The following is a 23,528-nucleotide window of genomic DNA, read 5'->3' on the forward strand; positions in this document are numbered from 1 at the left end:
AGATAACAGCAACATGAATCAATGGGATTTCTAGTTGAAATCTTTTTTAGTTTTGACACAAATGCTTTTAATTGAGTATTGCCATTAAGCTAATGCGCCGCTAAATTATCCACTGAAAAGAAACAACTGAACGACAACGCATGATGTTTGTTTAAAGACTACTTGGGCTGTAGTCTAATCACACCAGTCTGGCACACTGTTTTGTTGAATGGTGTCTTGGTAATAGTTGTGAGTCAATAGGACCACAGTCTACTTTCACAAGAACCTTTCAGGAAAGATTCTAGAAACCACTGTTCAATCTTAAGTCCCTGGACAGACATACAATTGCCTCTGTGTAATGGTTATTATCAATAAGTAATGTAGGCTTAAAAGTTTGCAATGGTCATTTATTTCTTTCCCCCCCCCCATGTTTTCCATTACAATGCTTGTTTAAAACCAATTTCATCATTATACTGCAGTGGCATTAAAATCGATTTTACTTTCACCCGTCAAAATGAACATGTACTGAGATACTGTATGTTAACAATTGAATATATAAAATTAGAAGTGTCTGAACAAATAACTCTAGACCATTCAAAGCAACAACATAAAATGTATCACAGGTCTGTATTAGGAATTCATTAAATTAAACTGAGAAAATAGACTGCACCCTTGTGGCAGAGGACTGCCATCTTGTGGCATAGATTATCCACCACAAAATAAACAACTGCAACCCTGCACTGTTTTTTTTTTTTTTACGGAAGTAGAAAAAGAGACAAAAGTGGCTGAGGTGAGAAGTGGAAGACCTGATAGTGATTTCTGAATGTTACAATTATGTTAAACATGATAGTTCCATACCATCGCTCAACCCGTTCACCAGTTCAGTCCATACAGAAGTTTATTTCGAGGCTAAGGTCCTCTCCCACTCCACCTCCACAACTTTGTACAGTTCCATGGTGGCTTTGGCGTCCTCCACAGACGAGTGCCCCTTCTTCCCAGTCTGAGAACACAAGGGGAATTCCTTGTTACTACAAAATAACATAAGCTACACAATAAGAGGTTTATTAGCTTACTGCTTTTGTCGAGAATAGAACAAACAACCCAGACTGAATCACTGTAGATTATATTCAAATCAATCCCGTTTCAATCAGAAGTCTCTTCTCACCTGGATGTTGCGGTTGAACAGGGCCTTAGTGAGTCTTTTCAGAGAGGCAACATCTTTCTCTGGAAAGCCAGCCTTCTGGTTGAGGAGAGGAATGCGGGAGGTGTCCCGCGTTAAGACAGCAGGGTGACTGTAACTTAGGGACTTGAAGTCATTGTGGACAGCATGCCCTACCACCACCTTTCCTGAAAGGATCTTCAGAATCTATAGGAGGGGGGGAATACAAATAAGAGATCAAATGATATCATGGTGATGTTTAGTAAAGTAAAGGTCCAAATAGAATAGATTAAGGGGCAATTCCACAATAATGGCTTTACGCTTCGACTCAGTTTTTTCACTTTGATTTCAAAGTTTAACAAACCATAAAAAAAATTGAGGGAACATTGGTTGTAAATCACTGAGCAAATTTCCGGTCTGCTGAGCGCAAACTTCAACGTTGTGAAAATTCTGTTCAACTTCCGGTGCGCGTTTACTCTGAACACTGATGCTGTACCCGCTTTAGGTAAGTTTTAACAGTGGTCAAGTAGGCTACTGTGAGTATTTGATCATAATGTAGTCCTACCAGAGTGGCCTACCATCAAAAACAACAGTAGCAGCCAATGTATGGAGTTCAATGTAGGCCTACATTACATGAGACTTTTGAAAAAAACATGCAGGGCTTGATATTAACCTGTTAATCTACTTGACCTTCAGACAAGGTGACTGAAATTATATTGTTTGATGCAAGAAACCACTATACAAAATAAAATGCATAATTATTCCCAAACCATTATTACAGAGAATCAGACAAATTATGCTACCCTCTGCCTATTGGCAACTTAGCTTATTCAAGCCTGCCTCAAAATACAACACTGCCCTTTAAGACAAAAAAAAAAAAAAAAAAACTCTTTATCTGACTCGCTTTTTAAAAGAAAATGCTCATGTTTTGGGCTCTTGAAGGAAGCAATAAATCCCCCATTGCTGACTACAAATTATCAATAATTGGACTAATAACTCACTAACTAGCAAAGGATATGAACAAATATGCACACGTCACTACATGTAACTCTCGCTTTGATCTCAAAACAAGCGCATCAACGCATGCTGTAAAAATGAAGGTTACGTATGTAACCACAGATATGTGAGCTATATGGATCACTACAATATATTGGTATCACTCCGCGGTGGAAGAATACATCCGAGGTGAGGATTTACTCCCTTGTACACCTGTGTCACGGCTGGGGTCCGCCCCTATATATAGAGGCCCTATGGCCGTGACACGTTCTCTACATAATTTTTAAGTGCCTCTAGCACCATAGAGGATTGGAGTGATCCATATAGCTCAGATAACCGTGGTTACATACGCAACCTTCGTTATGTTTCACTATATTGGATCACTCAAATATATTGGCATACACGTACCAGATTAGTCAGTGCTAGAGGGACCTGGCCAGTCAGCAGCGAAGTCACAGCGCGGGACCGAGACGCAGGGGCCGTCAATGTGGAAGGGGGTCCCGGCACAGTCCCCAGAAGGGGAGGCGACGCCCAGGACCGCTGAACCAACCGCAGAGGGAGGTGCCACATTTACCCGAGAGTACCTAGCAAAGGTACAAAAGGAAGCCCAGCTGGCCGCAGCACAGATCTCAGCGAGGGGCACTCCTCTCAGTAGAGCCAAGGACGCAGCCACACCTCGTGTTAAATGTGCCACCACAGATCCCAGCACTGGCATGCCAGCCAGGCGGTATGCTGTCGTAATCGGGGCCATGATCCAGCCCCCAGGACTCTCTCACCATAGAAGACAAAGAGCTGGTCTGTTGTTCTCACTGACCGTGTCCGCTCCACATAGGCAGCCAGTGCCCTCACAGGGCACAGCATGCCAGAGGGAGGCCCAGACTCCCCCGCCACTGCCGGGGGGGGTCACATGCTTGTCTGACAAAACCGTCGGGAGGAATGAAGGGTTGTGGCTGAGAGATATACTCCTCCCCCCGGGGTCCACCCGGTAGCAATCAGAACTTACTGAAAGAGCATGGAGCTCACCCACCCTCTTCAAGAAAGCCACCTTCATAGAGAGGTGTTTCAGGGAGGCAGACCCAAACGGTTCGAAAGGCGGCTTTGCCAAAGCTGCCAAGACCACATCCAGATCGCCATTGAGCGGGTCCTAGCTGGACGCAGGTGACGAACCCCCTTCATAAACCTGGAGACCAACGGATGGTGCCCCACTGGCCTGTCCATCCACCCCACATGGCAGGCAGATATAGCGGCCAAATACCTGCTCAGTGTAGAGGCTGTCAAGCCCTCATCCAAGCGAGACTGCAGTTATTGGAGGAAATACTGCACCCCGCATGACTCGGGCACAACCTCAATACCAGTGCACTAACAGCAGAACAACCGGCAACGCAACTGGTATGCTGTGGTTGTAGCCGGCGCCCTTGCGCTCTGCATGGTGTTCAATGCACCCTCCTGTAGTCCTAACATGGATCATTGGTGCCGTTCAGTGGCCAAGCCCACAGACTGAGGCGGTGCGGCCTTGGATGCCACAGAGATCCCCCAGCCTGAGACAGCAAGTCCAGTCTCAGGGGAAGTTGCCAAGATGTCCCAGACAACAGGGACAGGAGAAGGCTGAACCAGGGTCGTCTGGGCCAATATGGGGCACCAGAAGCAGACGATGCTCTGCCATCCTGGTCCTGTCCAGCACAGCCTGGATCAGGGGAAAGGGGGGGGAATACGTAAAGCTCCAGGCCTGGCCAATCATGAGCCAGAGCATCCAAGCCCAGAGGCCCTGGTGGCTCCGACATGGAGTACCACAGGGGGAAGTGTGCATTCTCCAGGGAGGCAAACAGGTCCACCTGTGCCCTCCCGAACTTGTCCCACAGGTGCTGCACCACCTGGGGATGTAGGCTCCAGTCGCAAGGTGGCGGACCCTCCATCAAGAGCATATCCGCTGCCACACTCAGGATGTCAGGTACGTGTGCTGCGCGTAGAGACACTAGACAGCCCTGAGACCAGAGAAGGAGCTCCCGTGCTATAAGATTGAGGCGGTGGGACCTCAGTCTACCCTGATGGTTGATGTAAGCCACCACAGTGGTGTTGTCCGTTGTCACCAGGATGCTTCCTTTCAGATGTGGAAGGAATGACCGCAGGGCCAGCAGTACAGCTCAGAGCTTTAGTGTATTGATGTGCTTGCTGCTCCAAGGGGGTAGCCAACAGCCGCTGGCTGACCTGCCCTTGGTCACACATCCCCCCAGCCAATCTGGGAGGCATCGGTGTTGACCAGCTCCCGGCGGCACATCCTCAGCATCTCCACCCCACCTGAGAGAAAGGAGCGACAGCGCCACCTCAACAATGCCCTGAGGCCCGCAGCGACGGTGGTGCTTCGGGTGCAGCTGGTGGAAGTTGAACCACTATTGAAAAGGCCGGAGATGGAGCAGGCCCAGGGGAATCAGAAACGAGGCCACCGTCAGCAAGCCCAACAGGCGTTGGCAGGTCAGGGCGGATACCACCCGCCTCTGCAGAAAGTGGTCGAGGCAAGATGGATCGCCTGAACCCTTCTGGTGGGCAGGCGTGCTCTCCTGAGGACTCAGTCCAGTTCCATGCCAATGAAGGCCACCCTTTGGGTGGGCATCAGATGACTCTTCTTGCCGTTTACAGTAATGCCCATCCTGCCGATGTGGGTCAGGAGCATGTCTGTCTGACAGGACCTGGTCGGGGCACAAATCAGCCAATCGTCCAGGTAATTGAGGATCAACAATCAACAATCCTCGGGATGTGAGAGGTGCCAGGACAACGTCCATGTGAAAGTGCGGGGTGCCAAGGAGAGCCCGAAGGGAAGAACCATGAATTTGTAAGCTGTCCCTTCGAAAGTTAATCGAAGGTACTGCCAATGAGCTGGGTGAACAGGCACATGGATGTACGTATCCCTCAGGTCCAGCGCCACAAACCATTGGTCCCTGGACACAGTCTGCAACACGAGGCTGGGGACAGCATGTACCTTCAAGTACCCATTGAGGTTGAGGTCGTAACCCTCGGTCTCTTTTTGGAACCACAAAATAAAGTGGAGTAGAACCGACCTAGTCATTCTGATGTCTTGATCCTGCAGTGGTGACACGAAGGTCTCTGAAGGATGGGGGCCGGCACCGGAATTGGAGTCAGTACCCCTCGACCATTGTGGACAACACCCAGGGGGACTCCACACCCTCCTCCCACTTCGCCCTTTGAGACCTGGAGAAGCGCCAAGGCCGGGGAAGGGTGTGTCAGGGGTCCTGCCGGGGCCCGCCTCTCCTCTGGCGCCATGAGCACCTGGGTCTCCCAGGCACATCCCTATGGCGGTGAATGTTGACACCATCACACCTGTCACAAAGGGAAGCCATAAGCTCAACCAAGCCAACAAGGCCACGGAGCAGGGGTCCGACGTCATGGGAGAGCTTCTCGTGAACCCCTTGGAGGAATAGGAACCCGATGAGGGATAAATTACCCAGTACCTCTGCAAAAACCGGGGAAGACCCGTGTGGGAAAAACAGGCTGTTGCCTTCACCGCACGCTGTGCCCCTCCCCGCTTTCGTCCCTTAGCACGATGCGATGTGGCAGGAGAGGGACCCCACCGTTGTTCGGGTGCAGGTGGGTGGCGACGGTCCGTCTGCCTAGGACCCGAGGAGGCGGCATGAACCGTCTCAGGGTCTCCCGGTCCCTACGAACCTTATCGTCTGCTCTTGAATGTCATCAACCCCTCTGCCAAACGTCAGCCCTGGGGTGATGGGGTGAGTGGCAAATGTGCTCTGGAGAGCAGGTGGCAGACAGGATTAGGCCAGCCAGAGATAGCGCCGGGAGGTAACCACCTGCACCATGGCCCGTCCGTTGGCACGGGCCACATCCCTCTGGATCAGTGAAAGCAGGCAAGACACCTCCATCACTTCCCGGAGGAGCTCCTATGTGCCCTCCTGCAGCCAGGAAAACAGAGTCTGCAGGTAGGCCTGCAGCAGCATGGCCACGTTGGTAAGGCAGCCAAGAGAGCAAAGGGACCCATATCTGGCTTTCAAGTCTCCATCAAAGACTCTGGGGGTTCCGCCCTGGCAGACGCCCAGTTCTCCTGCAAGGCCTCACAGAACTCAGCAGAGATGGGGACAGATGGAGAGTCATCACTGTCCACCAGTTGATGTCCAGTGCAGTGGCTACCCAAGTGAGTGGGCTCCTCATAGCCTCTCGAGCCACTGGGGGGCGATGAAGCCCCCCGCTGGTGGCTTCTGATGGCCCGTCAGCCTGGTAGCCCCGCTCACGGTGGTGAACAGTGCCAGCATTGTCCCCCAGGAACAGCCTATCACTGGCCAACAGGGAACAGCTGTTGCCGCCACCAAAGCTACCAACCTCCTGACGCAGGGCATGGCCCTACGTTCAAGGTGGTCCTAGCTCTGCCGGCGGTGGCTCTGGCCACGCTTCCTGGGAGGGGTACTGGGCCCAGACTAAAAGCTTGCTGCCGCACCACTCCTGGGGGAGGGAGCTCGTCCCCAGCCTGAGCCCAAGCCTGGCCGATCCACTCGCGCATGGCCTCCAGGCGCTCTGAGAACACCACACAAAACAGACATCCAGTAGGGCGCTCCACCGCCCTCCCTGCGTGGCTCAAACCCAGGATGTGCATACACGAGGTATGCGGATCCGCAGGGGGACACCACCATCACACCTGTCACAAAGGGAAGCCATAAGCTCAGCCAAGCCAACAAGGCCACTGACACCCTGGGAGAGCTATGTCGTGACCCGCTTGGAGGAATAGGAACTCTGAGGGATAAATTACCCAGTACCTCTGCAAACACAGAGGAAGACCCCTGTGGGAAAAACAGGCAGACAAAAAAAAAAAAACAGCAACCAGGTAATGGATTGATTTATTTGTTTTACTCCAACATTACCTACCGGTTTAATATGTAAGCAGTAAAAACAGCACCATATGGAGTAACGCCCGTTAAGGAACCCCAAAGTTAATGTCTCAACGTAGTTTTCCATAATACTCGCACTCTGCAGGGGAAAGAACAAGAAAAAACCCTGCAAGATAATTATCAGAGAACCCGCGCTAAAGCAGCATGCTAAAGCGATTCACAACACACACATAGAACATGTCAGTCGGCAAATTGTGTAAGGTAAATTACAGTTTGTGGCAGCAAGAGCCACCAATATATTAATGCACACGGAGTCGTAGTGTAACGCTAACGAAACACAAGCACGACAAACCACATGCGGAAGACACAGATCAACCGCACGCAGTGAGTGGAGCACTCACGAGGAGGGTCTGGCCATGTGGCCAGCTGCTCCAGGCTGCAAACAGCCAGTGAGTATACTTCCACGCAAGATATTACACTTACTAGTGACTTACCAAGCAAACTTCAGAAAGGTTGTACTTCAAAACATACGGACGTCCACCGAGAAAATGATAGCGAACATGTCGAGGCCATGGAGTCTATATATAGTGGCGGACCCCAGCCGTGACACAGGTGTACACCGGAGCAAATCTGTAAATCCTCACCTCGGATGTATCCAATATATTGGAGTGATCCAATATAGTGAAACATAACAGTCCAGCTCAAAATGAATGACACCGATCCATGGTGAGAGAGAGTGAGGCTTATCCAGACTGTTTTAACACTTTGTGACTTATGATTTCCCATTGTAGCCAATTCAGTTGCAGTAAGTCCGTAACTGATTTTTTGGGTAATTCCGTTAACCATTTGGTAACAGAATTATGAGTTTGAATCACTGAATAATTCATAAACAACATTTATGTCAGTAAAATCACTATAACTTATTGGTAGGTCTACCATTATCCTCCTTCCTCATGAGGGAGAGAAGTTTGAAATTTTTTTAAACATGTGGGCTTTTAGTAATGGAATTACAAGGCAATATTTATTCAACTTACAGGAGGTAAACAACTTACCCAAAACGAAATATAAGTGTTGATATTAATTGGCAGGGGTCTTTACAATACTATGTTTTGATGTATTTCTGATACCTTTTAAATAATTTTTGTTGGTATATGTTTTCTAAGGCCCCTTTTCCATCTGTTTATCCAGAAATCAAAGCCTTCGCTAATATCACATTTTCAAGATGGAAAATAGTTGAAAAATGTATCTATGCCTTCATTTCCCCAAAATATAGACTCTTAGCTTTCATTTGACACCGAATTTGATATGCTCATAGGTCCTTTTTGGTGGAAAAAATAATTTAAAAAAATCATCCTCCTTAGAACATTCTCCTCCAAGAGGCTTCTTACCTCCTTCCTGGCATGTTGATATGGCATGGCTTTGACCAGTTGATGCCAGGAGATGCCACTCCAACGAGTCCGGTAGTCAGTGACTGCGTTGGTGGGCTTGATGTACCTGTCATACACCACGTCTCCATCATAGGAGACAATACTGCATCGTGCCAGCTCACTGTTGCGACCCTTGGGGCCCGTGCCAACCATCTCACAGTCCATGGCAAGGTACTTCAGGGGGTTACAAAAGGGGGCCGACCCTCTTGGGATAGGGGCGCAGTGGGCAACAGTCCTGGTGGGTGGGGGTTGGTGCCCCGGAGTGATAGTCGAAGTGGATTGCTCAGGATTGGTGGAATTCTTCACAGTAATGGTCAAGGATGTTGAGCTGCTTGTGGATGATGCAGGTTTGGAAGTAGCACCTCTGGCATGCTCTGAACTGGGTATGTGATATGAACTTTTACTGTGAGTATTCTGAGTGTGAGCAGAGCTTTTGTTGTGTGCAGCATTGGGTTGATGCGGCCGATTGGCCCAGGGAGGCGGGCCCTGATGTTTATTCCCCTGTCTATGATTGTGCTGGTTCTGCTTCTTGTTGAGGTAACCCTTTTTCTCCAAGAGTCGCCGCCTGTCGATGAATGCCTTGTGTTTGTTGCTTCCCGATGAGTCCTTACAGGGTCCACTGCTGCCCGAACAGCCCAGGTTGAACATCATGTCCGACATCTTGGAGGGGAATCTTCCTCAGCTGGGGCTGGGTTTGTTCTTGGACTAAAACTGTTGACGTCCCACTCCCTCCAACAGGACATAAAGGCCTTCACTGCTGTGCAAAATTAGGTTCAACTTTTTGTTTTAATCAAATGTCATTCTGACCCAATTGTCATGACATCAATTGAAGCGGTATTGTGATACCTGGACAAAAATAAAATTGATTTATGTTAACAAATCAGCTTGTATGTCTGAAATTGTGGGAAAACATTCTAGTCATGACAAACAAAAAAGTTAACTAGCCAGCTAGCTCGCTGTTTATATAATCTAGCTAGTTTGGCACTAGCTTAGCATGAAACACATTGAGGCCACGTAACTAACTAGCCACAATTAACTTTAGGTATTTTCGAAAAGTATGTGTAATCCGTGTAGTGTAAATGTTAGCTTGATAGATAGTTGTCAGGATGATATTACAGTAGAAAATATGGCTTAGGCGAGCTAGCATTGGGTCCTTGGCTAGCTTGCTATCTAGCTACAGTAATATTAGCTGGCTCTGATGCTAAGCTACCCGAAACAGCGACTCGAACATTCGCTAACTAGAAATGAAACTTTATTCTCCAGACAGTCTAATTTACTGTATGTCTAAACTCATATTGTGTCCTGATAATATGGTGCACAAATCAGCGTTATACAACAAATTACACATATACGCCGACCTATAAATATAGCACCATGCTCCGACATCCATAGCAGCCGAACAGTCGACTACTTCCGGTTCAGAGGTCGTGTTGTGAGGAAGAGCTACAAACAAACATTTCTCATCGTCGTTATATAAAACTCGGGTGTAATAGTGTATTGTTCAAATGTTTAATGTTCACAATTTATAACCGGTCAGTTGCCGATGAGACGGTCGAATGATGTGCTCACCGACACTTTCAGCAGAGCAGCAAAGAGAGTTGGCAAGAAATCTTACATATTTTCTGTCGACATACAAACACATCTCCGATTCCTTCATAATTGTACGTAGTAAGCAACTCATTATATTTCTATGTTTTTTTAAGTTACGCTGCTGCAGGTTTTTATACGGTTATTTGATTATGGAGTCCTCCGCTCCAGGTTGAAGTTTCCCGTACAGATCTAGGCTTACTTCCCCTCCCTCAATCCTGACCTAAACCATTATTTGGAAAAATGCTAAACTGACCGAAGTTCGGCGTCTAGAGGCAACTTCACCTTACACGCTCCCATGAAGCTTGATCCCTGGATCGATTTCTCTAGCTACTCTTCAATGAATTAATTTTTTATTGATCATGTTTTCTCCTGCCATAGGAATTCTTCAGTGAGGATCTATGGGCTACATTGCCTACCAGATGGCAACAGATCCTCTGTGACCTGTCACCCCCACAAATAGCTGACCTCCTATTGGACAGATTGAATGTGAATAGAAGGTATTCAGTCATACCAGTGTATTCATTCAATTTGAATTGGATTCTATATCATAAAACAGTTTGAAATAACTTATACAATTTAACTTTTTTATTTCAGCTACTCTTGTGTATGGCCTCTTTCACTATTGGCTTTCCGGGCCACCGCACATGCTCTGACGTTCCCCAGGACACCCCAGGGCAAGCGGGGACATGAAGTGGGCATGCTGAAGCCAGAGGAGTTCTTGGAGAACAAGAGTCAGAGCTCACTGCTGGGACACATATTTAGGAAACATGTGAAACCCAAGAAGCAGCATGAGATCCGGAGTCTGGGCACGGTAAAGATGTGCATACTAATTTGCATATATATGGATTTTTATATATGCTTCTGATTCAAATAAGCATTTCAGTTGTTGTTGATACTGATCTGTTCATCTCTCTCCACAGTTGGTGAAGCAGCTTTGTGACCTGACAGACTGCAATAGTGTGGTGGATGTGGGTTCTGGACAGGTAACCTAATATTCAGTCTTGTTATCAGACCTAGGTGTCACACAATATTACTTTTTGTAATCTTCCTAACAATGAGATTTGTCACGGTACATGATTGTGTATCCCTACCGGTATCCCTAGGGCCATTTGACTCGTTTCTTGTCGTTTGGGCTTGGTCTGTCTGTGACTGGAATTGAGGCTGATCCCACTCTAGTTTCCATGGCATCCAAATATGATGGACAGCTTCTGTGGACGCTGGAGAAGGAGCGGCAGAGGAAGGTAATGCACCAGAACGCTCAGTAAAGTGCAAGAAAGGCACAGCTGATTGGCTCAGACTAGGCATTTTTTGTAAATCCAGAGTTATTAAGCAATTAGGTGAATATTGCTAATATGCAATGTAATGAAGAATTCAATATTTATACTGCTCTTACTTTTTCAGAATGGACCTCCGCTCTCTAGATCTGCCCCTTCACCCTGCCATGTGGCTGGCTGGGTCAACCCCAAAGCATCATGGAACGACTTCGTCAAGCAGGTAGGAAATGGTAAATGTGTCTGTGAGGATCAGACCGCTCCGGCTGGACCCAGTAAGAAGAGACAGCGGGAGTCCATGTCAGAAGCTGATCAGCAACATGGGCACGGAGACCAGCCTGTGTTGACTGCAGAATCAGAATTCCTGGGCTGTTCAGACAATGGCCAGGCTGCATCCCCACTCAAGAATAATGACAATACATGTACAAACTCGTTTACTAGTGTAAAACATGAACCCCAGTCTAGCTCACTCTCGTTTCCAAAACGTCTTTGCAAGACTGAAGCCGGGCAAAGCCCATATGTCCACCCACTCTGCCAAGAGAGTTCATCCACAGAAGTTGTTGTCTGCCCTGTGGAAGAGGGGCAGGGATGTCCAGATTTTATCCTAACGGGCCTCCATGCCTGCGGGGACCTCAGTGCCACCCTCCTTCGCCACTTTGCCAGCTGCCCTCACGTTCGTGGCATCACCTCAGTGGCGTGCTGCTACATGAAGATCACCACCAGTGAGAACCCCAACCCCCCTGGCCTCATAGCCCCTCCCCTATCCCCTTTGCCCACCAGTGAGGCATCTCACTCAGAGTTTGGCTACCCAATGAGCTCCTGGGTGCAGGGGTTGCCGGGACACCAGCTGTCCTATAAGGCGCGGGAGGGGGCGTGTCATGCAATAGAGGACTACATGCACAGGCTGCGGGAAGAGAGTGGGTTGCTAAGGATGCACTGTTATCGGGCAACCCTAGAGACAGTTATCAGGGAGGCGAAGCCAGAGCTGCGCAGGCCGGGAGTCCAGGCAATAAAGAAAGCACATCTGCTACCCTTTACAGAGTGAGTGTTTACCCAAGATTGTATCCATACCTCTACAGTCTGTATCATTAGGTAGCAGCTTTCACTGTATGTTAGGATGAAAACTTAAGAAATTCATCCTTGCATGTCTCAAACTATTTGGTATTATCCTTGTGTATAATGATAATACTTTTGATGATCACATTTAGAATTCAATATCGCCTTTAGGTCAAACATGATCATCTATCTTATATGTACCCCTGACCCCCTCTCACCATGTACCCACAGGTATGCCCGTCTGGGTCTACCCCGCGTTGGCCTGCCCCCTGACCTGCCCCTGGACACCTGCAAAGTGGAGGCCATGCTGAGGCAGGAGGGTCGTGTGGTGGTCTACTTCAGCCTGGCTCTGCTACTGGCACCGGTGGTGGAGACACTGGTGCTGCTGGACAGGATGCTATACCTGCAGGAGAAAGGTGAGGAAATGTACAGAGACTGTGTATTATCAGATCTTAATGTATACTGATATTGTATCTGGATTCCATACATCTTTTTTGTGGGCCCAGTGCTAACAGTAAAGGTGTTATTTGTTATTGCTTGATTGTTGGTGTAGGTATAAAGAGTCAGCTGGTGCCACTCTTTGACCCTGCGTTCTCTCCCCGAAACCTGGTACTGATGGCTTTGAAGCAGCCGACAAGGGACAAAGAGACTGAGTGCACCCTTCCATAACCAAGGACACCTCTAAAACCGTGTGTTGTCTTCAGAGTTTACTCCCTTACTCATTGGTGCTCAAGGACTTGAGTGGAAGTTTAGGAGTAGCTGTGTCCGAATATCCATACTAGCGTACTACATACTTGTATATACACTTGTAAATGAGAACTTGTTCTCAACTTGCCTACCTGGTTAAATAAAGGTGAAATAAAAAAACTTCAACTGCATATTATGTACTCATTGTCGTAAGCTATTTTGCACGTACCGTCTGAATAGAATAGTAATGGAATTATAGTTGTCTTGATGTCCTTTGGGTTGTGAACCATTCTTGATACACATGGGAAACTGTTGTGTGAAAAACCCAGCAGCATTGCAGTTCTTGACACAAACTGGTGCACTTGGCACCTACTACCATACCCTGTTCAAAGGCACTTAAATCTGGTTTTGGTTTCATTAACATAGTGAAACCCAAGTGCATATATAAATGAAATCAAATACCCTAGTACACAACCCAAAACTTTTCAAATGTTCAAATTGACAAAAAGAATTAGGTGCATCGCAAATTCAAAACTGCTGGACAGCAACATAACTAAAGCACTGATAATTGGGAACGACATCAGAACACTTTAATGAGAACAAATTGACTTTGGGTAAAAAAAAAAAATGTCAAAAGATGTAGCCTACGATGCAACACTCATGATTACGTTTGCATTACATTTTAGTCATTTAGCAGACGGTCTTATCCAGAGCGACTTACAGTAGTGAATGCATGCATTTTTTTTTTTTTGTACTGGCCCCCCGTGGGAATCGAACCCACAACCCTGTCGTTGCACACACCATGCTCTACCAACTGAGCTACAGGGAAGGCCATGATCACTTTAAAGAGAACAAAGACTATATGGCCTACATTAAATTTAAACACCACCGCAGAAGCGTCGCTATTCGGCATCTTCCTAATTAAGTTGCCCAATTTTGTTAGGCCCTAGTTCTAAGTAGCCAATCACTCGCATCCCACCTCTTCCAATGCATTGTGGAGAAATGTGCATTGAATTCTACTAGATGAGCTGAAATGAGTAACATTTACACCATACTTGATTTTTGAAAATTGCATACTATAAAACTTTATTTTCCCATACTGAGAATGCATCATGCGCAATTGCATTGTTTCATGTTATTGGTTAATTTTGGTAGCACATCCCCATATCTGGTTGTCAAAGCTAAAATAAGGAAGACATCTGGGTATTTAAAGTATACTTGATTTTCAAAATGTTTCATACTATAAAACGTTTTTTTTGCATACTCAAAATATTTAGGATGCAAGTATGGGTATTTGGACATGGCCAGTCAAATTACTAATATTTCATCACAGAATGTGGAAAGAAGTAGAGGGCACGCAACCATACACATGTAATGCAATTGCTTTTTCATATTCATGTCTGGACAAAATTGCTTTTTAAAGGGAGAGAATGTGCCCCTTTTCTGTCAAATTGTGTAAATGAATAAAGATTGGTATTTAGACTTCACCAGATTAATCCTTAGTTATTTTCCAAAGCCTGTTTCCAGTAGTAATTGCCATTGTTCATGAATTTTTTTCAGGGATTGATACATTCGCTGACACTCACCTCAACCTGTAATTTTGAAGGATTAATCCAACGTAGCAAATGTATTTTACACAGCAGCCATACATGAAACCCCTGACCTGTGGCTCAGTGCACACTCATTTTAAGCCGGCAAGCTCTAGACGTCTCAACCTTATCCACAGACCTAGTTTGGTGCAGGGTGGTGCTATTGTTCGATTTATTCAACCCGCAAGAGTTGCACCAAGTATATCGTGATCAACCACATTATATAAGAACAGTCGCCACATACCATTGGTTGTATCCTACTTTGGTGTCCATGACTCATGACCACAAATGTGCCATATAGACAGTATCTTGATGTACCTCTAACTATTGAGCCACAAATAGTTTGAATTTTACAGTCTGCACCACACGTGACATAAGTTTGTTACAGGGAGTGTTTAACACATGACTGAAGCATCCAGACTTAGGCCACAGACTCCAGTATTAAGTTGTCAGACTGAAGTGTTCTGTTGCTGCAGACGCATCGTCACACAGGATCTAAAGCAGTTTCTCTTTTGCAAATTGGATTTAAAGCAAGCATGTCATTAAGATTGGCTGGCTGCATTCTAATCAGTTTCACCAGTCTGCTTCATGGGAACTTGGTTTAGAACTGTTTGTTTTTAGCCAAACAGAAGGGGGTTATGTATTTCAGTGCAAATCCTTCACTATAATGTTGGGTGCAGTTTGCCATGTTTAAGCATAGGTAGCAGACCAGGGGCCACATGAAGAGTCTCAGTACAAGTGCTGTTCTAGGATCAAGTCCCTACTGTCCATGTAATCTTATTCACTGTGATCTAAAAAGGCAAAACTGATCCTAAATCAGCACTCCTGAGACAATTGATTCATACAGCCCCAGATTTCACATGCAAAAGACATGTACCAGTAATGCGCATTCAAGTCTACGATGAGCTGAGTTGAACATATTTAGACTGCAATCACCTTTATTGATCTGAGCAGAATGTTAACTACTAGTGCAATGACAGTACACTGAAACTGGTCAGTCCATTGCAGGATTCTCTACAGCGGCAATCATTTTACAACAGTCAAAAGAGCCTTTGTTAGAAATAACCATTATGTGACAATATTGAAACCTTTGCCGGTTTCTGTCAAAAAGTACAAAAAAATTAAAGCATACATGTTTGTTTTATTAACAAGGAATAATGAGTAGAAAGCCGAGGTCACAGACTGTTTCCAAACTCATTCATTCAGGCTTTCTACAAAGAACTCGTTACAGGCCACGGTCAGCGCAGCAACCAAGATGACAAACTCCTGAAAGTCCACCTCGCCATCTTTGTTTTCATCCAGATCACTCATGATCTTCTCTACTACCATAGGGTCCTTACTTGCCTGAGGGAGAGGAGTAGGAATGGTTAATGCATTGAAATGTAGGCCCAGACCAGAAGCAGCCACATGACTCTTGGAACAGTTGTAGATAAAAAAAAATTACAAAAAATTAAAAAGGCAATACGCAGAAAATTGCACAAAACCAATCAGATGGAAAGATCGATCTCATGTCATATTGTTATACCCATCAAATAATTTCAGATTTAAGAAATGTCTAGGTGATAAGCGTTGTTTCTAGGTAAGGCCATTGTATTATTTAAATTATTCTAGTAGAATATGTCTTGAAGGTGATGGGTCCCACAACTGTTCAATAATTCAAGACATCTCCCATAATTGTTTGTATGACTTGCTTTGGGGCAGTTCTCATTTTGTTTATGTCCATAAAAATGTAATTGCTCAGAATGTCATATTGAAACCACATATCCCTCCCCCTGACAGCATTAGGAATCAAACTCACCGCCAGGAAGTCACTCAGTTCGCCCTGCAACAGATTCTTCAGCTCAACTTTGCTCAGCTTGTACTTGTCCCCTTCTTTTGAGGAGTATGAGTGGAACACTCGAATTAGCCCCTCCATTGCACTCTCAAGTTTGGAACCCATTTTACAGCACTGTGAATACCTACAAAAAAAAAAAAAAAAAAGGGATAGGTCATTTACAGCTGTATGGACAATTAGATTTTACAGTAGAAGTCAATTTGCATGAAGTGAACCCCTGACTGGTTCCTGTTTATTTTAACACATGTGTCTGTGTAGACTATTGTAAACTGTATGCAAAAGCCACTGGGGCAAGTTTTTCCTTTGCATTTCATCCAGTTCCAAATGATCATGTGGGTTCAAATCTATCAGACTTTCAAATTTGGTCTTTGAAAAACAAAGTACATGCTAAATTATGATCTAGATACAGGCATCCGATAACTAGCAACCCATGAATTAAAATATTGATCCAGAGAATGAGACTGCTATTGGTTGCCCAGGTGAGCACACGTCACCAATACAGCCCTGGTGGGCCTACACTGAGGAAACCGTCAGACCTTGCTGTTCTCAGGGGTCCAGGATAAACCTCAAAACGATCAGGTATCTTAGTAACTCTATAGATGGTTTCGCAAGCTATTGATTGTTATCCCCAGAGATGCATAAATAATGTAGCCGTCTTTTGTGTGCGGTGGGGGAGTGATGGGTGCAGCTATCCTAGTAATTCAAGCTCTGAAGAGGGGGGGGGGGTAGGCCTAATTTTACCTTTAACTAGGCAAGTCAGTTAAGAACAAATTCTTATTTTCAATGACGGCCTAGGAACAGTGGGTTAATTGCCTTGTTCAGGGGCAGAACGACAGTTTAACCTTGTCAGCTGGGGGATTCGATCTTGCAACCTTTCAGTTACTAGTCCAACACTTACCACTAGGCTATTTGCCACCCCTAATATTTGATACCCCTGAATCAAGCAATATGATACATTCAGATTGTGTGGTTCTGTTCCTTACAAATGTGATAGACTGAAAACACCCTCAAGGACATGTGATTACATTAACTCCAAGGGCTGGCGAGGCAATTTGACTGAAAGTACACTGACTGAACAAAACATAAGGAGCACCTGCTCTTTCCATGACATTCTAACCAAGTGAAAGCTATGATCCCTTATTGATGTCACTTGTTAAATCCACTTCAATCAGTGTAGATGAAGGGGAGGAGACAGGTTAAAAATAAGGATTGAGACATGGATTGTGCATTTTTATATAACTAGGCAAGTCAGTTAAGAACAAATTCTTTTTTACAATGACAGCCTAGGAACAGTGGGTTAACTGCCTTGTTCAGGGGCAGAATGACAGATTAACATTACAGTTACTGACCCAACACTGACTACTAGGCTACCTGCCATTCAGAGGGTGAGTGGGCAAGACAAAAGATTTGTGCCTTTGAACAGGGTATGGTAGTACGTGCCAGGCGCACCAGTTTGAGTGTGCCAAGAACTGCAATGCTGCTGGGTTTTTCCACTCACAACAGTCTCCCCATTGGTATCAAGAATGGTCCACCACCCAAAGGACATCCAGCCAACTTTACACAATTGTGGGAAGCATTGGCATCAACATGGGCAAGCATCCCTGTGGAACACTTGACACCTTGCAGCTATTCTTAGGGTAAAAGGGGAAGGTGTACCTAAAGTTTTGTACACTGTATAGTTAACATAGGCCTTTGCTGAACCTTTTGTAGGCCTAATTAAAGACAATTATAAAACAGATGGCAAAATGTGCAATAACCAAAAGAGAATCACTATAAAATAAACTCAACGCTACCCCGCACAAAAAAAGGAAATATGATTTCTCACCAGGAAGCCTATAGGCTGCATGGCACATAAATGTACATATGCTCAACAAGAAATAGGCATGCAGGTTGTTACAAAATCTATTGACCACAAACACGTTCGCTACTCACCTCAACGCCGATGACAAACGAAGCAGAAGTGGCGTCGATCCTCATCTTACCTGTTTTATGCATCTCACCTGTTAGAAAATTAAAATCAGGCGCCTCCCACCGGTGAAACCTGCAACATCACGGATACAAATGGCACGGGTAGACCTAATTCATTTCACCATGTAAGGTTACATTTGGCGGTGCAACTACTAATTACAATTATTATACAGAATGTATTAGCCTACCGCATAAACAATACAGTATCAGTATACTATCGTATAGGCTGTATTTAACAATGACGTCTTCAAATGATGGGACCTATTGGTTTAAAGCAACTAAAATGACGGACTTCCATTCCGAGTTCATTAGCGGGGTTGTATTCATTACGTCTTGAAGTTGTAACGGAAACCGTTTACGTTTAAAGAATCAAACTGATGGAAGAAAGAAAACGGGAATGGGACCTCATGTCTAAACGCAAATAGGCCTATGCCTTGCACGAAGAGATACCGTTTTGTAAACATTTGGAATAACTTTCAATTCTGTGAGAAAGTTTTTATTTAAAAAAACTAAATGTTAAATGACTACACAGCTTTTTAAGATTAGAGTTCCCATGCCGGGCTGCCATATTTCCATGTTATAGCGCTTGTTTAGGCCTACGGAAGACAGAGGAGACCGTGAGAAGTGTGCAGGAGGGCATGAAACAAAGGAATATGTAGTATCGGTGGAAACAGTTGTGTGTTAACTTTGGGGGTACCCATGATGCTGAGGATCAGAAGTTTCCAGTGAGAGAAAGGCAGGCTGAAGTTGCCAGGATCAGAGTAGTACAGAAGGTGTGGTATGCTGAGACAGTGAAGAGAGTAGGAGAGGAAGATGGGTACAGTGCTAGAGATCCTGAGAGGATCCCTGTGAGGAAACTGAGGCCAACAGAGAGTGAGGCATAGCCATGGTTATCAACTGTACCACAGAAATGGAACGTAAATCACATAAAATATATGTTGTGGCGGCAGCTGCAGAGAAGTACTTGGGTGTACGAGATTTTACTGCAGAAGATTTACAAGGTGTGTTTAATGATAGTGTCTTGTTGGCCTGGTGTAGGATTAGATAGAGCCAAGTCGTGGAAAAGTGGTGAGGTTTTTAATGGGTGTAAGGTTAGTTGGTCCCTTTTCCCCGTCCCCTTACCTTTTTGTGTCACAAAGTGTGATGAATTCACACTCCAGAATAGTAGGCGGAAACACAGGCCTAGATAAGAGAAATAGATGAATAGGGAGGCTGTGACCGGCCTCACACTCCAGTACACTAGGTGGCGGTGTATGTACATTTCAGTTTGTTGTGGTCCTCCAATACAAATTTGTAGAATAATAATAATAAGAAGAGAAGAAGATGCGACCATCTCTTCTAATTTGCTATCGAAGCATCTCCTAACACTTGTGTGTAATAGTGTTGTAACTGAAAAATACTGTCGGCTGCAACTGTGTTAAAAGCGGTTAAAACAGTGTACAGTAAGTGTTTATTTTGCATTTGTGAAATTATTTTTGATGTGAAAGTGAAAGGCTTTATGTTTCCAAAACCGTATCGCAAGGGAGGATTGTTAACGTTTCTAAATGTTAAAACATAACATAGGATTGTAATTCACATGGAGCCAGCTGTCTTCCATACCATCTGCTGAGAACCCAAGACAGGGACCGGCTGTAAGCAGAGAGGAAGAGGCGAAGCAAGAGGTTTTACTCTACCCAAAATCTGTCCACGAAAAATAAGCCCCCGAATTTATGCACAAACTGACAGAAACCGTCTCAGGGAAGCTCATCTGCGTGCTCGTCGTCCTCACCAGGGTATTGACCTGACTGCAGTTTAGCGTTGTAACCGACTTCAGTGGGGAAATGCTCACCTTTGATGGCCACTAGCACACTGGAGAAGTGTGTTCTACATGGAAGAATCCCGGTTTCAACAGTACCGGGTAGATGGCAGACGTTGTGTGGGTGAGCGGTTTGCTGACGTCAACGTTGTGAACAGTGCCCCACGGTGGCGGTGGGGTTATGGTATAGGCAGGCATAAGCTTTGGACAACGAACACAATTGCATTTTATCAATGGCAATTTCAATGCACAGAGATATCGTGACGAGATCCTGAGGCTCATTGTTGTGCCATTCATCCACCGCCATCAGCTCATGTTTCAGCATGATCATCCACAGCCCCATGTCGCAATGATCTGTACGCAATTCCTGGAAGCTGAAAATGTCCCAGTTCTCCCATGGCCTGAATTCTCACCAGACATGTCACCCATTGAGCATGTTTTGGATGCTCTGGATAGACGTGTACGTGTTCCAGTTCCTGCCAATTTCCAGCATCTTCGCACAGCCATTGAAGAGGAGTGGGACAACATTCCACAGGCCACAATCAACAGCCTGATCAACTCTATGCGAAGGAGATGTGCCGCACTCCATGAGGTAAATGGTGGTCACACCAGATATTGACTGGTTTTCCATGTCCCTACCTTTTAAAAAAAATATCTATGATCAACAGATGCATACATGTATTCACAGTCATGTGAAATCCATAGATTGGAGAATAATTCATTTATTTAAATTGACTGATTTCCATAGATGAACTGTAACTTAGTAAAATCTTTGAAATTGTTGCATGTTGTGTTTATATTTTTAATCAGTGTAAATTGAATCATCATTTAGGGGATAGGCGTACATTAGCCATGGGATATGACAGCAGCAGGTCAGATACGTATAGGCCTACTACAGTATGTTCCATACATTCACTCTCTCTCTCTCACCATTGTCCCTTGCTGGGCACCCAAAATGGTTTGTCAGCATTTATCACCTCAAATGACATCACATGGAAATAATCTCCCTCTGCATGCTTCTGCGCTCATATCAGACGCTAACTACCAAATTCAAATAAGCTGTAGCCGATGAATGAGCCATCTATCATCACACATGCTATATTCTATGAGATTGTAATTCATTCATATGCTAATGTACACGTTGACATACAGTGTCTGTCCTTCTGTCCTTTTTCAAGATTACATGCTCTTATGCTATGACTATGGTAGATTAGATAAACACACACAATAAAACGAACACTACTTCAAAAGTATATTTGCAGAATACAAAACCAAGGAGTCAATTAAGAGATAATGCCTGAGAAGCCGTGGTTTATAGGATATCTTGGCAAAGGTGTTAGGCCTGATATGTGGTAACTGTCCATGTGGTCAGAATACAGACCTCTGTCATAAGTATTCACACGTCATGTACTTTGTGTATTACTTTGTAGGCTATACTTTGCTTAACCTTCCAAGATTAGACAGCTCCAGGACAAATACTGTAAGTCTGATGGAAGTCATTCACCGAGGCTTGGCCATGTCAAGGCCACAACAGCGGGCTGTACGGAGTGCGTTTCCGAGGTGATCTCACTTAAGTAGATGTCAACCTGAGTGACCCGGAAAAAGAGCACTCACCTTTCCCTTTTGTGTGGGAAACTAAAACCACCATCTCTCATTACTGTGCAGAGAAGCAGAACCAACTGTTAGAATCTCTTACAGCCTGTGCAAGCTTCAACTTAATCGTACCTTCAATTATCTTGTTGATAAACACTGTTCACACTTATTATTCCGGAATACTGAAAATACAGGTAGCAATGATAATGCACATGGGATTGAAAAATGCATAGTGATACCATGTTTTCTTCTTATGTTCTGTGCTCAGGTGGCAATTTCTGTAAATAGCCAGCACATAATACATTTTGATTTAGTCTGAGTAGGAATTTTCTCATTTAACAATTGGAAAAACACAAAAGGAGACGTACTAGAATAGGAACAGACATATTTAATACTGTACATCAAATCAACATTAAAATATTTGGATATTGAATCTGGAAGCATTGCAAGATATCAAAATAGTATAAAATAAAAATATATATTACACCCAGATAGTAATATCCCATGCGAAAGGATCTCAGCATATTCTTCCCAGAATCGTTATTAAAATCAATCTGAACTTCATGTGACCCCTGTGGCATTATGTCATGTTTGTTGTCTCGCTGGGCATAAAACTACAGGCAGATGATGTTTGTTATATCATGTCTGACATCTGCCAGTTTCTGTGATATACTGTAAGTCGGATCTCTTCCTCAAAACACACAGACACACACACACACCAACTAAATGTGACTTCCAGAAAATGTAAAAGGGTGTCATCTATTGGTCACTTGTAAATATTGGCAGGTTTCACAAAGCAGCCCTTCACACTGATATTGTAAAACAGAATTACACTGGATTAACACATCCCTATTTCTAAATTCCCACTCAACCGTCAAGTATAAAACACACCACTGTTTTATTAGAGTTATTGGCTTAAATTCATTTGCATTAGGCAATATGTTATGATAAGCAATTAACTCATTTGTTATTTACTTAATTAGATAATACCATTCACATTAACAACAACATTCACATGTACATTAAAGCATGTAAAGAGTATAGAAAAGTAAAACATATTTAGGAAACTATATTTCATTATTATAATGGTATTATATTGTATAATGGTATCAATATTACTGGACATGAATACATTGCATAAGCTACATTTTTCATTCTAAACAACTGTCATTTAACATGCAGTCCCCACTGGTTCCCTCTTTCATATGAGATTTGTGGCTTGCATACCCTTTGAAATGGCAGAGCGGATTCTACGTGCACATAAAATGTCATTTGCTTTGGATTAAAGTGTCTGCTAAATGGCATCCATTATGTGTTACAGTAATTGTGATCAGTGGCCGAGTGGTGTTGGGAGTGTAACCACGCTGCGTGACACCTGTCACCACATCTCCCTGGCACCTCGCTTGTTATCTCAAGTGTGACACGGGAGATCCCATTTGAGCTGTTGAGTTTGTGGTCTTTCAACACCTGTCAGCAGGGCCCTTGGCCTGGGTCGCTTAGAGAGCACATGAGGCAGAGAGCTTACAGTGCCTATAGAAAATGTCTACCACCCCCCTTGGATTTCTTCACATTTTATTGTGTTACAAAGTGGAATTAAAATGCATTTAATGGTCTTTTTTTGTCACCGATCTACACAAAATACTCTGTCAAAGTGGTAGAATTTTTTTTTTTTAACATAATTGAAAAATAAAACATTTATACGCATTGATTCGATACGTTTTCACCCCCCTGAGTCAA

The 23,528-nt window shown here is 44.6% G+C and overlaps 3 protein-coding genes across 4 annotated transcripts; 1 reads left to right on the forward strand and 2 right to left on the reverse strand.

Annotated features, from left to right (window-relative positions):
* Window positions 1-365: 365 nt before the first annotated feature.
* LOC115178834 (interferon-stimulated 20 kDa exonuclease-like 2) lies at window positions 366-9,838 on the reverse strand. 2 transcript variants are annotated; one of them, XM_029740189.1, is made up of 5 exons: window positions 9,767-9,838; window positions 8,370-9,254; window positions 7,019-7,120; window positions 1,145-1,345; window positions 366-979 (listed from the first exon to the last, which is right to left on the reverse strand). In XM_029740189.1, exons 2-5 carry the CDS (start codon window positions 9,066-9,068, stop codon window positions 878-880), a joined length of 1,104 nt encoding a protein of 367 aa, XP_029596049.1. In that variant the 5' UTR covers window positions 9,069-9,254; window positions 9,767-9,838; the 3' UTR covers window positions 366-877. The 2 variants fall into 2 exon arrangements, with proteins under 2 accessions (XP_029596049.1, XP_029596057.1); XM_029740197.1 differs by lacking the exon at window positions 7,019-7,120 and having other exon boundaries at window positions 9,767-9,833.
* A 101-nt stretch (window positions 9,839-9,939) lies between these two features.
* On the forward strand, window positions 9,940-13,195 carry LOC115178828 (protein RRNAD1). Its single transcript, XM_029740178.1, has 8 exons — window positions 9,940-10,069; window positions 10,377-10,495; window positions 10,593-10,809; window positions 10,919-10,981; window positions 11,102-11,239; window positions 11,400-12,310; window positions 12,557-12,741; window positions 12,879-13,195. Exons 1-8 carry the CDS (start codon window positions 9,965-9,967, stop codon window positions 12,992-12,994), a joined length of 1,854 nt encoding a protein of 617 aa, XP_029596038.1. The 5' UTR covers window positions 9,940-9,964; the 3' UTR covers window positions 12,995-13,195.
* Window positions 13,196-15,521: 2,326 nt separating this feature from the next.
* On the reverse strand, window positions 15,522-18,437 carry LOC115178857 (protein S100-A1). Its single transcript, XM_029740237.1, has 3 exons — window positions 18,368-18,437; window positions 16,400-16,559; window positions 15,522-15,945 (listed from the first exon to the last, which is right to left on the reverse strand). The coding sequence occupies exons 2-3, from the start codon at window positions 16,538-16,540 to the stop codon at window positions 15,796-15,798; spliced, it is 291 nt and encodes a 96-aa protein (XP_029596097.1). The 5' UTR covers window positions 16,541-16,559; window positions 18,368-18,437; the 3' UTR covers window positions 15,522-15,795.
* Window positions 18,438-23,528: the final 5,091 nt, after the last annotated feature.

The sequence above is a fragment of the Salmo trutta genome, chromosome 3 (genome assembly GCF_901001165.1).
Source record: "Salmo trutta chromosome 3, fSalTru1.1, whole genome shotgun sequence".
Taxonomy (NCBI): Eukaryota; Metazoa; Chordata; class Actinopteri; order Salmoniformes; family Salmonidae; genus Salmo; species Salmo trutta.

Coding starts and splice junctions, on each gene's coding strand:
- LOC115178834 (XM_029740189.1), bottom strand. CDS start 9,068: ATGTCGGACATGATGTTCAACCTGGGCTGTTCGGGCAGCAGTGGACCC. Junction 1,346..7,018: donor ACTGCTTACATATTAAACCG/GTAGGTAATGTT, acceptor CCCCTCCTATAG/ATTCTGAAGATCCTTTCAGG. Junction 980..1,144: donor TGTTCAACCGCAACATCCAG/GTGAGAAGAGAC, acceptor TTGTGTTCTCAG/ACTGGGAAGAAGGGGCACTC.
- LOC115178828 (XM_029740178.1), top strand. CDS start 9,965: ATGATGTGCTCACCGACACTTTCAGCAGAGCAGCAAAGAGAGTTGGCA. Junction 10,810..10,918: donor AGATCCGGAGTCTGGGCACG/GTAAAGATGTGC, acceptor CTCTCTCCACAG/TTGGTGAAGCAGCTTTGTGA. Junction 11,240..11,399: donor AGAAGGAGCGGCAGAGGAAG/GTAATGCACCAG, acceptor TTACTTTTTCAG/AATGGACCTCCGCTCTCTAG.
- LOC115178857 (XM_029740237.1), bottom strand. CDS start 16,540: ATGGGTTCCAAACTTGAGAGTGCAATGGAGGGGCTAATTCGAGTGTTC. Junction 15,946..16,399: donor AACTGAGTGACTTCCTGGCG/GTGAGTTTGATT, acceptor CCTCTCCCTCAG/GCAAGTAAGGACCCTATGGT.